Consider the following 15,454-nt stretch of genomic DNA (forward strand, 5'->3'; position numbering starts at 1 on the left):
GCATTACTATGGCTTCTTAATGTTGTGCAATTTTATGGCTTCTTTATATTTTTGCATTTTTAAGGCTTCTCAATATTTTGCATTTCAATAGCTTCTAAATGCTATTGAGTTTTTCTCAAACTTAGAAATTTTTGTGTGAATTTATATATTTTTCCTATGGAAGATAATACAGTACTTTAATTTTTTAATTTTATAAAATATAATATGAATACCGGTCCTTAATCTAAATTTCTACTTGACACAATCCCCCGCAGCATCTATGCTCACATCAGCCATCCTCATATGACATACAATAACATCCCTCCCCCTCGTTTTTGGTCTTCCTCTACTTCTTCTTCCTTTAACATTCATTTCTATACTCTTTCTTATATGTTCGTTCTTTACCCAATATTCTTTAGTCACTACAATCATCCATCTAAGGATTTTCATCTTTGCTACACTAATTTTCTGTTCTATTCTATTGTCAACCGCCCAACACTCTGAACCATAGATCATAGCTGGTCTCAGCTACAATTTTATAGAACTTACTTTTCAGTCTCTTTGAAATTATCTCATCGCATAACACACACTAGGCGCTACCTTCACTTAACTCACATACAATTAATCCTGTGTCTTATATCCTCGTCCACACCATTGTTCTTTTGCACAACTGATCATAAATACTTAGAACTTACCACCTCTCTTATCACGTATTCCCTTATTGTCACTAATCTCCTCATTTCACCTACCTCGTGTTTTCAACAACAATACATTTATTATAATTAAAGTGAATTTTTAGGAGAGTAATTTTCTATATTACAAAGTTATAAATGTACATATAACATATTTAAGTATTAATGTACATGATTATACAAATTTATAATTAATATTTAAGTATTTAACAATGAAATAGTTAAATGACCAAATTTTCAAAATTTATTAAAATTGTAAGAAGTTAAGGTCACTATTTACATTGTATATTAAACGTAGGAGAGTGGAATGAAACAAATAATTAGTAGAAACGAGAGGTACATGATAGGGGGTAGTATTATGAGTTGGATGTGCAGTAACTGAAATTTTAATTTAGAAAGTACAGGGAATCTATCTCACTAGATGTAATTGTGGAAAGAAAACAAATGTTGGCTGTGTATTTTTTATTTGATAAAGATGATAGAAATCTTAAATGGGAGTTGAGTTATGAAGTGGATGTAAGATTTTAAGAATAAAAGCTGCAAAACGCAAAAAATTACTTTGAGCCCATTCAAACATAATAGAATCTGTGTATTTAAAAATTTACTTTTCTAAAATTAATTTAAAAAAATCAATTTATCATAATTACAATTGTTAAAATATTTGTATTATGTCTGATAAAAATGGTCATTAATTAATCTTAGTACATTTTTTCTATAATTCATAAAATATCAATATCAATATTCTTGTAACATGTTTTGTGGTGAATAAAAAAACTCAGTTATTTAGTGTATTCAATGGTTTTCATATGTTTTTCGGGGGTATTAAAGACATATAATTTTCAAATATATCGAATAACCTATTTGATAGTTTATATTTCTAAAAATGTTCACACAAGTATTGATTTAAAAACATGATGCTTGGTTAATGTATGTGGTTTATGGAAGGAATTATTTCGAAAAAAAACCTATTTTACTTTTTTGACACAAAATATCTTAGGTATTAATAATTTTTCGACATAAAACATTGTTACAAATTAAAAATTGTACCTAACAAATATTTTACTCAATAAGATTAGTTTTTGTGTTAATGTTTAACAAGATAATAACTTTAAAATATATATATTTTTTTTAAGTCAATAAATTCTAACGAGAAACATAAATGAAAAACATCATATTATAAGCTTCAATGTATTAAAAAAAAAAATGGTGGATTTGTGCTATAAATGTTTTAAATTAAAAAGTAAATAAAAAATCTTAATTGTGAATCGAATTTTGTTGATTATAATATAATCAACAAATTTCGGTTAAAATATTATATATAACCACACATATTTATATAAATGCACAATATGTCAAATTAATATAAGATTATTTCGTTACCAAAACATAGTTATCATTGCTATTATAATATCTATCCCAACTATTTGGCGTCGCTCTTCCTTTACTATTTTACAGAAATTTACACCAGCTGTCTAACTAACAGTACCTTAATATGGCTGAAGGAAGCAAGTATGGGGTCAAATTGTGCGCCGCTGTTAAAAGCTCCTATATGATCACCCATCCGGGAACCAACAACAAATAGCTCAACTGAACGTCAACGCTAAAGCGGCAACTGAATGATCCACTGCGCCACATAATGCATCTCTGTGACAAACTCATGTATTACTGTAGTAAAGTAAGTTAATATATTACGAATTCAAAGATAAAACATGTTCATATTTTTCTATTAGCATGTATTTACATTATCTGAACAATTAATTAAGGATGAACTAACATTAAGTCTTATAAAGAATTAATAGTACATAATAAATTTATCAGATAAGTTATAATAATGTTTTGACAGAATTAGTTTACACATATAAGCTACATCAGATAAATGTAAATGCTATGCTCCAATTTTGTAAAATATTAATTTAATCATTTTCTTGACATAGTGATTAGTTGTATGGGAATTTTTTTTTAAAGTTAAATGCACTTTAAACTTCTTAGAAATACAACAATAAATGAATTATTTTACATAGTTTAATTAAAAATCAATTAATAAGGTTAATGAATAATTTAGATTTAGTCGCTAATTGTAATTGAATTTATCGATAAAATACTGCTTGTGAGGAAACAAACCAAAGATATGAATAAAATCTTCTAATTTCGTAAGGAATTTTGAATATGTTCCTTTATGAAAAAATATAAAAATTTCAAAGGTGGCAGCTACCAAACAGCTCCCTTTTCCACCCGTAGTGCATAAGATCAATACACACACACACACACAACAGTCATTATGAAACTGGTTTGCTCGTGTTACGACAGTGGCGGTGCAGCTATTCAAGAGTACAACTGTTGATGCCGTTCCGTACACACGCCGTTCCAGTAGATTTCAACCGCACTTGTTGTGACGTTAGTGTCTGTCGCGCGCACTCTTTCCGGCGATTTTTGTTTTTAACATCTATATGATGAGCCTCCCTTTTGTGTATGTTTATTTTATTGGTATTTTTTTATTAGTTTGTGACTACGATGATTTTAAAAATGAAATCAACCTACAGTGAATTTTATAATTCTTAAAAAATAACTGTGTTTTTCTAATTTCAAAAATAACATTTAGTATTTAGTATTTCGAGTGTGAGTGATTGTGTTAGAATTTATTTAAATGGTTAAAAAAACTTCAAAAGACTCAGATCCAATCATGGTAAGAAATTTTTCATGGATTATTTTTAAATCTAAATTCATCCTCAAGGATCAATAAGTATTCTTACTGATAATTAAAATGAATAATTATCTGAAAGAAATATAAGTGAACAATTAAAACAAAATTTTAATATAATAATAAGTTTAATAATTATCTGTTATTTAAATTGTCTTAATTTTTGTAGTTTTCTTAATCTAGTTTAATTTAACCGTCATGCAGTAGAAAATATAAATTTTACAATTGAAAAATATTCATTTTCAAATTTAAATGCTTAAAAAGCAATAAATTTAACTCTATTTTTCTTCAGCTACAATTCTACAAATCAACTCGACAAGTTTTTTTTTATTATTTTACAATGAATAATACAAAAATATATTTCAACAATTTCGTAGAAAATCCTGATAGATATTTTGTTAAACAAAATTAACTTCGTCCTTTGAAAATGTTCAAAAAATCATGAAAGTATCAATGTAATCAAGTTTATCTACAAAATGTCACAAAAATCAAGTTTAACTACTCCTTATTGTTGAAATTTATACTTGATTGTTTATGAAAAAAATGCTATTATTAATTTTCATGTTTACCTTTAACGATATAATTGTTTTTCGCGTTAGCTTTTCAACAAATCACTTCGTTTTATGTTCATATGTTTTATTTTCTGTAAACGATTCTTTTGCAATAGTCAATTGAAAAAAAGTATAAATATACGTAAATTACTTACTCAGCGTATAACAATTTAAATTCTGACAGTAAGAAATATATATATTTTTTAATTAATTTTTAAAATAAGAAATTAATGCGTGGGATGTTTTCGTGTAATAATTTAAGTACATGATCGAGTTAATAGTAAAAAACGTAGATTGAATACTCATAAAACTAAAAATCATAAATCGTTTTTCTTGGGGGAAAGACTATAAAAATTAACGACCATTTGTATGTTTGACGAATGCATAACTTATTTTTACTATAGTCACATTGTTGGAGTTAAAAAAGAACTATTAATTGTCTGTAATCAAATTATTTCTTATAAATTGTTGATCACTTTGCGACCAACCCAATTATTTTTCCGAATAGCTAAATTTCTTCAGCATGCAAATTTGTTAATAATCAACATAACGGATATCTTGAACGCTATTTGATTACTAAACGGTATTATTCGAATCAACCGGAAAACAGCTTTCGACTTACTTATCGATTCTGTTATTAAATATTATATACCAGTTTTACGCAACAACATATAGACGTGTAAAAAAATATTATCACTTATTATTACAGTTTTCGAAGTCGATAAATAAACTCTAGGGAATGTTTTACAAGACAGAGACGCATTCTTACTTACTTTCTCGACAGTTTAAAGTAAACGGCTATAACTTAATTATTGTCGACCTACAACTATAAAATACTATATCTAATGTAAATTGCCTATTTGTAATCCGATATTTGTTCTTCAATATTAACCATTTTATAATTGTAAACCTTTTTTAACTTCTCTATGAGATTCTCTAACTAATTAACTTATGTACGCCTATATGTAACCAATTTTGTTGGACTTGATAGTAATTATTGTTTTTTTTTTTTTAAGCGTTGTAATTGTTATTATCTCGCTTTTCACAAAACCAAATGTTATTTAAATTTCTAAGTATGGGTTTAAAATATTTAAAATGCGTAACTAAATAAGCTTAAAGTTATTTAAAATTGACAATAAAACCAGGATAAATTAATTATGTCGCCGTAAGTGCCTACAACCGGAAACTACTATGTGTACTCTGTGCAGTCAACGTGAAACTTTTCAAACCATAATTTTCTTAACTGTTCATTAAAACTATTAATCCACACACGTCAGATAATCATTAAGATTTAACTGGACATAGAAAACGCCTCTTGACACTCTTACACAACGACTATTAATTTAAATGTTTTTGTTATCAATTAATTTCTATAATCGTACTTTGAATTACATACATCATTAAACCTTTCTTAAAAAATAAAACTTTTTGTACTTTAGATTATTGCGTCAAACCATTTTCAATCAGTCGTGATAAAATTATTCTATGACTGACAGAATGAATGAAATAGAATAAAACCGTTGTTTGGCTGACCTTCTTAAACATATTTAGAGTGATTGAATAGTTAACAGTTTTAAACATAATCAATTTGTTTATTTAGTTTTAATCTAAAAAATGTAATGAAAATATAATCTAGGCCAAGTTATAATACTCGTTTCATTCATATATACAAGTCTTTTTAGGTAGTATATTTTTATTTTTTTTTTTTTTAATTTTCCTTGATTACAAAAGCAATTGGTAATAAAATTTCGGCAATAAACAAAAAAATAACGTTAGTTGGCTTTTACTTCTTTCAGATGGATACAAATGATCATTGAAGTAGTATAACTACTTCAACGGTCTATATCAGTAGAATCCGCATAAAATTTATAATGATTCTTTTTTATGGTCTAGTTTTAATATAAGCGTCTATTTACTACTCACATTTATTTGATACTATAACCGCTCTTTGAAATACAAATCATAATAATACATACAATTTTTATTTTATGTTTTTGTGGAACTCATAATGAATGTATATTTGCACGTTTTATGGTTTACATATAACTTGTATTAACTTACATGTAAATCCGTTTATAAATTTGGCTCTGTATGTAAGTACAAATTTTCGTGGGAATATGTACCACTTAACAATGTCGGTCACGAGGTTTTATCGTATATTTCTCTTTGTTATCCGTGAAAACTGCCGTGATCGTTAGGGCCAGTCTGTGAGAAAAAGAGTCAAAGAAAATTACCAACCACGTATCTTCAAACATATTGTTGTTATTTTCGCATATTGTTCGTTTAGACTAAACGGCATTAGTTTTACTATCATTTACACACGCACATGGTTTCGACCATATTATTAGCGATGACGAACCACAAATACCAAAATACAGCAGATGAAAATGGTTGCGTGCCTTATCCACCTGCAGCAACATCTCACAGGCCATAAAAGTTATACCGAACGTTATTCTTAACACCATTTTTTACATTATTAATAATATCAATACCGTATGGTATAAATAGTACGTATAGCAGTCTAAAGAAAATAGCTAAAAAAATATCGACTGTTTCAATTAGTATCGTACTTGATGAATTATTTTTTGTCTAAAATGGGACTGTATAATCCAATTAGTTGTGCACTGTGGTCAATTATGATTATACTAGACTACTATTAACGATAATGAACAAAGGATTTCGTTTAACGGTACCATTATGTATGGTAGTGCAAGTGTAACTGTATACTCAAATAATAATAATAATATTCATTATAATTTACATTACTTATGTGAGTGAAAAATAGAATGTCAACGTATTACTATATTTAACGTGATACATTCGTATGCCAGAGAAACGGGTTAATACTAATTTATTATTGATGTTATTTGTGTTTCTCTTTTTGGACCAGTTCAAAATTGAAATGAAATTTAAATATCTAACAGTATCCATGAAATATGTTTAAAAATAATCAAGTAAATAAACCGTATGAGAAATTAACTACATGTAAATATGTGATTATCAAACTTGATGAAAATGTTTAATAAATTACTATTTATATCATTTGACATAAGAAACAATTGGTTACATTTCGATGTTTAAATACTATTTGTTTGACATTATGGATACTGTTGGTTATAATACCGTCATCTACATAAATATAATCTGTGTTATAATTATGTAAAATACTCGAGTAAATAAATTCTTTTCCGGTCATTAAGTCAACGGTGTTTTTACCTGTTGCTGTTTTCTGGTACACTAAAATACACCATATATACCTAGCGCAGTGGTCGTTTTCACCGATACAGCTGGTCGCGTGTAGATGGTGTGCGTAGGACTTGGCTAGTGCAGAGTGTATCATCCCGTGCGGTAAGTGTAGCTGGCGTGTCTTGTAACTTTAACGTTTATCGGCTTCATGTCACAGCCTCCGGTCGTTACGTCTTATAAAATTACTGAAATAATTATTATCATTTAGACATGAAACGATGAGCAACGCCTGTAACGTGTCTGAAGGTCATTAGTATAAGCGAACATTATTTATGTGGAACGCCTGGAAAAACAATGGACTTTACTCGTCTGTCCCCCTGAGTTAAAACTGCGCTTATATTGGACAAGTACCACTCTTGATCACTGCGATGCCTAAGGCGAGTATTCGATCAACTACGACCTCATGTCGTCAGTGTCAGGAATAAGAGTGTCGAAGACGCATTGTTTTTGACTTTTGAACTGATATGGACATTGATGGCTGAAAAAAAATGTAAAGGGGCTATTATACGAGGCGGCAAAATTTATACAAAGAAATCACAAGAGCGCATCACACGTCATGAAGCAAACCATCAAAGACTGAGATTTTCATTATAATATGATATGAAATATGTCTTATAATATTATGTATATTCTTATTGCCTATAATTCTATCGCGATTCAGAATATAGTTGGTTAGTTATGCTAACGTGAAATTAATTATTACAACATTTTTACTGGCAGGCAATAGGTCATAGTGCATAAATATTGCTTTACAACATTGTATAAATGTCGTTAAAGTCTCCGAAACCAACATAACATAAATGACAACAGTAATGTATCACACAACGGGTGTGCGAGTTTCTTCTACATAGGCATCATATCATAGTTTATCAGAGCATTTGTCTTGAAATATTAATGGGTTTTCTCACGCTACAGTGTATGCCACCCGCAATACTTAGCTATTCATTATTACTCAACGTTAAACAATAGATTAACTTAGTATGATTATTAGTTTATTCATTTATAGCAACACAGTCACTTAATAGCGATTTGTTGAAAAATTTAAAGGATGACTGTAACAATAAACATCAACTAACCATTTAACTGATTAATAAAATATTTTTCACAATAAATATTTAGACATATTAAAGTTTAATTAAGATATATTGATAAAATGTTCATTAACTAAATTAATTATTTTTATAATTAAATGCGTTTATTAAAATACGATCACACAAAGTAAGTTGATATGAATATCAACTTTGAATTATTTACAAACAAGTTCGACTGCACAGATAAATCATAGACAGCATGACTATAGATAGATAATATATTTCCAGACGGTTGATGCTCATTGACTCACACCAGTGTCTATTTGAACTGCAGACAAGGACAAGTTTACTCCATTGTTTTAACAGATTTTTATTTTTTAATGTGTAGCATCATATTGTTGTCTGATCACAAAGCAAGAAAATGTCTTGCGTTAAATTATGCATTAAGATAAAAGTATTTTCTCCAAACAAACCCTATCGACATTTCAAACAATATCATCCATTATACATTCATTAGATATTATATAAATATTATTACATTAATTATATAGCTCTTATATTATCATTATAAAACACAAAAGAGGAATATTAAATTATATACTTCAGCCTAAGTGCATTATAATACTGATTCGATAACTTAGTTTTTTCACTTGTATTAATTCACAAAATCGTTTGAAAAATGTTGAAGAACGACCTGATAATATATTTTGAACAATAATTAATACCACTTTACAAATCATTTTGCACAATAATATATTTAAACAGTTTATACTCTATATATTTCCAAGAAGAAAAATTTTTTATTCCTATCATAATAATAAGTTAAAAATGGGGGTTCCTATAAAATTTAATTTAAGGTTTTTTAACCCTAAAGAATTAAAGAAATTAATTTAACAACATATTATTCTATTGATTTTTAAACCTAATAATTTTTTTCATTACAAAAATTCAAAATTCTTAATGATTCCTGAAAAATGAGTGTCTTACCAGATTTGGATCATTCTGTATATATGTATAATCCCGACCAGGACCTAGCCATGTGGGTTAAACACATTGATGTTGAGATTGCATAACATAATATACACACACGCCAAATTGTTGTAAAGACTGGCAGTCAAAGTGTAGGTATAATATTATAACAAGTGCAACGTATACACTGTACACTTTTTGTACTCGCCCACTTTCACGAACATTTTGCACATTTATAATATATATTAACTAACACATTAGACATTAAAGTAACGTAACAATAAACTATATGCAAATAAATAAACAATAACCGTCGGAGATTTTGATATTCACTCTATTAATACTAGACTTAAGTGCTGCCCACTATACATAGTGGATGTAGTTATATTCTCAATAACCATCGACCACCGTCAATGTTGACATGGTGATTTATGGACAACATTTAAAAGTAACCTGCTTATATTATATTCCTGAAAATATTTAACAAATAGTCTTGAATCTTGATCGCTCCTAATATAAAAAGTCAATTCAATGCTGTAATGTTGATCATTTATGCTGATTATACAATTATTAGCTATGATTAGTACATCTCAAATATAAACCTGTGTAGTAAACCGAAAATGACAATCAATCAAGTTCAACACACTAGTACTATTTACCACCAGATAATGGTTATCTCTAACTATATCAATTCTGGTAGACAGTAAAATATATGTTATAATTTTAATATTACGCTGGTTTATTTGTGAATATCAGTGCTAGTGTAGTACTTTGCTCCTAGTTATTTTATATCTGCGATCTTGGAGCCGTGTAATTAAAGTTACGATAAATTAATCCATACTTTTAGCTTAGTGGTTATGCCCAGAAGTCGCAATATTATTATTTATATACACTCAGTGTTCACATGTGAAAATATTTAATGAATGTAGTAGATTAGATATTGTAGTACCTAGTGGAGGTTTCAAACACAAGACGATAGCTAAAAATAAAAAAGGTTGGTCTTGAATGAGAACCGTGAAAGTATCTTTTAAAAATGTATAAAAAAAAAACTCCGGGGGCTTAGGCGTACTCTTTCATAATGATCTCATCATTCAGTTAAAGTAATTTTTATTCGTACATATTGACAGCACTATAATGGCAATTCATGATAAATATTATGTAAATCGAAGTATTCAGGCATAAACTTAAGAATTGTATAATATAGCACAAAAAATAAACCAAACGTTTTTTTAACGAATGGACCCAAATATCGATGTATTAAATATAATAATTATTCACTTTACTACATTATCATCATTATTTAATTTCAAAACAGTTAGCCCAGAGGCTCCAATGTCAAAATTTATATGCACTACACGATAAATAAATGTTTTATGCTCATTTTTTGTTCATTCCTTGTTATTTAAATATCTTTTCCATGAAGTTGCTGACACTCAAAAGGATAAGAATGTCCCTTATATATCATTTATCTGCTAAAAGCAATACCCAATGTAGACGGGAATCAATTGACAATATTTTAATCACCTAACAATGGATATTTTCTTAATAAGATCTCACAAATAATATTTACATTCTATCAAATTTATTTTATCTGAAAGTTAAAAAAAAAAAATGTTTTAAAAGTATATTTTTGTATAAGAATCAATTAATTTGAATTTTTTCCTTAACATTTTTTTTAAGTTTGAATTTAATTTTTAGGGAATCTTGCAAAACAATATCCCGTAGTTATTAGTAGTATTATTTATCTGTTTATTTATTTTTTTTAAATAAAATAAAACTCTTTATTATGTAAGAAATTAACCTTTCTTGATTAGTGTCAAATGACATTAGCTATATACAATAGATTGTGTTCATATAATATATTGTTTACATTATATTATAATGTTTATAATAAAATAAATTATAATAAATAAAAAATCTACGGATCAGCCATTAATAAATATCATTATATCCAATCTTAGTTTAATGATAGATAAGAGTCTTTTATATACAGGAAAATTTCAAGGTTTATTGTAAGCTATAAACTCTTTGTTTAATAAATAGATAAATATTTTTAGTATTACATGAAATGTTTACGGATGTATCCACGTTTTCAGTTATAAGCTGACGTTTTGAACTCATTACAGAGTCCATCTTCTATAGTGGTTGGAACTATACTGTAGGAGTATAGTTACTACCATAAGCCTGTAACTATCGCTCTGAAGATAGTCTCTGCAATGAGTCCGAAACGTCAATTCATAACTAAAAATGTGGATCCATTAATAAACATTTCAAGCAATACGACAATCTACGAAAGTTTTAACACATTAAAATATTTTTAGTAGTTTAATTCTAATTAAATCAACTGTTTAATCATATTTAATTTTTTATTTTTATTGTAAGATATAATCGTTTACCGAATTGTTGACAAGCCCTCCAGGTGCTTAACATTGGAAACGTCTTTTTGGTTTATAAGTTGTAAGCAAATGTATTATATTTAAAGCGTACGAATAAAATAAAATTAGCCATTAAATTACATTTTTATTAAATTGATAAGCACAATTTCATAATTCTTTTAAAAATAAATAATTAGTAGATTAATAAAATACTTACTGTATTTAGAAAGACATTAAACTATTTTACATTTTTAAACCCACGTGAATATTTTTCACGACTAAGTAGTCTAGTTTGTTGAATACGTCTAAAATATTTTTAAAATATTAACTTCCCTATACATATTAAGTAATGTATACACGATGCAATCCTGAAACTCGTGTTCTGTTACATGTTGTCATAAATCAAAACCTTAAATTGTGCATAGATAATAATATCTGTAAATACTTGTACTGGATTTATGATGTCTAGCGCACGTGTACGATTCCTGAGAGTATAGTAAGTATAGCTCGCGGGTTACCACAGCTTCCTGTGTGTCCCTATACATTTACTGGACTAAGGTTTAATCTAGCTAATTCCAAGGTCAAGGCGACACGATATGATTGCTTGTATTGTAGTTATTACAATAAATATACATTTACGTTTTCATTATGAGCACATAATAATGAAGACACGGGCTAAGAACATTTTTCAAAGCCTAGATGCCGTCATGCAGAGAGAGAATCACAGTAATGCACATGATCGGAACCAAATCTGGAGATCGGATAGGATATTCCCCACTGAGACAGCGGTGATATTTTGGAGACTTCGACGGTAAAGAAATAATTTTCTGATGCAACATTCAACGAAATTCATTTTTTTATATCGAACAGTTCAATTAAACTAAATACCACTTAAAACTACGCCAAAATTAATATTTTTCATGAAAATATAAGAATTAAATAATAATAACAATTACATCTCGATGTAGTTATAATTTTTAACTATTTTGCTTAAAATAGTTTTACAGTAAGATATATAATGCACTTTTGGACACGATACAGAGATAAAATCTAAGTTGTTATTTACAGGAAACGAGATTTTTTTGTTACCTTACAAATATTAATATCATTATTATTCTGTTAATTTAAGAATTTTAACCATTTATTCACATGAGATATTATAATTATATATTGTATATGAGCGCAATTTCAACGAAATTTTTGGACGAGTTTATTATATCTAACTTTTCGCTTCTAAAGTTTCTTTTTAAATAACTGTGTATGTAGTTTTGCTGAAATTAAAGATTAGACAAGATTCTCCAAATCCTCCTGTTCTTATTTGCTTCTATATATAATTAGCTATTTCAGATGATTCAATCTTTATTTGATAATGAAATAATCACAGTGCTTTATTTATTACTTTGTGATAATCTCATACATAATTAATAAATATTATTTTTGAAAAAAATATAGTGAGACATAATAGTTAATGACTTCACTTGATTATTATTTTTAGAATTGTTACTATAATTTATGCTAAATTAAAACAATTAAATAATATAAACAAATGCCTTTCGGTTACCAAAAATATCCCAAGACATTCCTATGGGTATAAGCCCTTTCTTAAAATTTATGATTTTGCTTTAAGTTATCTACTGACTAAATATAAAATGATAAGAAAATAATTTTCTTGTGTTAAAAAAAGATATAATACACCACAGTTCTTCAAGCTCCTACATAATAAATACTTGCTAAATGGTTTTCACTTGTATCTGTTTATTACTCAATAGTAAAAGAATAATACGTTCCAACATATTTTTTTTTACTTATATTTATCGAAAAAAAACATTTTAAACAGCCACCTTGACAATATCTCCCACGTTACTTTGTAGAATTTTTACATGGATTAAGGTCCTGCCACAATAAATACACTCTTAGAAAAAGATAAAATATACATAATTATAATTTTGCATTGTAGGTTAATCATAATTAATTTAATTGAAGTTTATTTATTAGATGATATTTTTGATATCAACATTTATTGTCGATGAATAATGTACAATTTTCCTGACGGTTATTTTTAGTAAAACCCATATAAGTAGCTAAAGGTATTTAATAGCCTTACAGGTGCAGGAAATACATTTCCTCTTTTTGACTTGGCGTTTTTTTACACAGTAATTGAAATTGTTCTGCTCTGTTGCTTTCGGTTTTTAGTCTTCAAGAACTAACATAAGCAGTCAGAAAAATTACACATTAAAATTGTTGGTTTTTACCACGGCATTGTATATTTAACAATAGACGACTAATTCGTTAGTTATTTTTTTTTATCTAATACGACAACCCTTAAACAAACCTGCGTTAGAATTTTTAAAAACATTACACTAATACTTACGCGTTAATTCAACTAGACTTCACGCTGTTCATTGATCCATGATATCATCTGTTCTAGTGGTTGAGTTCACGGTATATGACCTTTGTCTGGGATGTATTGACCATGTTTTGGAAATTATTATGAACGATCCTGTGTTATTATGTCAGTCCATTACGTGTACAAGAAATTTTGCAATATTATTATGTTAGATCAGTGATGAACAAAGTTTAACAATCTATAAGAAAGAAACTGATCAAGTGTCACGATCTATTCGACGTGAACCTATAAGTTTTTCAACATTTTGTAAAAATTATAGGTTTTATATATTTGAGGTTTTTTTTACTGAGCTTATATCAAAATATGAGTCTCTTCGCAGATTTAAATTCTACTTAAGCACGTTTTTCAGCCACAAAACACAAGGTCGCTTCAAATAATTCATGAATTATATTATAATTATACGAATTTAGAGTAGTTGACAGCCATATTTGCTAATCATAATTTCAATACTAGGTACTTATGCTCCGGAAGATATTTTTACAAAATACAACTACATTGCCCCGAAGAGTAAATAAAAATCGAATCATTCTAATTTAATAGTTCTTCGTAATAAAATTGATGAGTTTACATTTCTATGCGCCTTAAGTATGCTTCGTAATTATATGGTTCTTGAGTAATAATAATTATTATTACAAATGTTGACGGTGAACCGGCGTGCCAATGTTATTTTATTAAATCAACAATCATTGCCCTAACAATATTATCAATCTGTACATACAATGCAAAATATATACTTACGTCAAGATCTGCGAAACAACTACTGTAGTATGAGATTCAGAACGTATGATTTAATAAAAATTACAAATATCGTTTCAATTTTATAGGCAAGGCTTTAAAGCGAATTGATTGTAGTCGTAAAAAGTTATCAAACAATTATCGAGGGTATAGTACTTTACTTTAAATGGAAGTGGAATATAAAAAAAAACAAATCGAAAAAAAAACTCCAGAGGCATATTTTTATGAGTTTCAGACTGTAAGTAGAGTGAGCTTCAAATACATCAATAAAATTTGAAGAATAAATAGAATCGCTTGCAGCAATACCCTATTTGGATTTGAATGATAAAAAGTAACAACAACACAATGAAGTTGGCTAAAAAACGTAAACCCTTTTTTAAGTAGTCTCAGTAAAATTGTTAGAAATTTAAGACGTCAAACATTTAGAGATAATCAATTTTTTTCTTATAGAAATAATTATTTAATTCACAAATTATAAGATAGATTTCTAAGACAGTTTTATGTTTTCATTAAAATGTAAAGTTATAAACAAGCCCATTATTCAAAACGATATAATCAGTACTCCACACAATGATAACTGATAAATTAATGGTAATTTATACAGATACTTGTCCGGTGCAGAGGCATGTAATTGTTTTAATTTATTTTATTAATGATTAAACGTATATATTACTTCACTTGGTATTCACCGAAGAAATTTCGTAAGGTAAAAACAAAAAGTGGTTACAGCATATGTCTCACATTATTGAACCGTCGCTAGAAAGTATGTAT

General features: G+C 27.8%; 1 protein-coding gene across 1 annotated transcript in view; it reads left to right on the plus strand.

Moving 5' to 3' along the window:
- The first annotated feature begins 2,988 nt into the window (after positions 1 to 2,988).
- Positions 2,989 to 15,454, plus strand: part of LOC126907874 (uncharacterized) — a 39,648-nt gene continuing 27,182 nt past the window's right edge. The window contains exon 1 of the mRNA XM_050689520.1: positions 2,989 to 3,354. Coding sequence (XP_050545477.1) covers positions 3,316 to 3,354 — 39 coding nt within the window. The 5' untranslated portion in view covers positions 2,989 to 3,315. The remainder of the gene's footprint in view (positions 3,355 to 15,454) is intronic.

Source organism: Daktulosphaira vitifoliae, unplaced genomic scaffold (genome assembly GCF_025091365.1).
Source record: "Daktulosphaira vitifoliae isolate Bord-2020 unplaced genomic scaffold, ASM2509136v1 Scaffold_5, whole genome shotgun sequence".
Lineage (NCBI taxonomy): Eukaryota > Metazoa > Arthropoda > Insecta > Hemiptera > Phylloxeridae > Daktulosphaira > Daktulosphaira vitifoliae.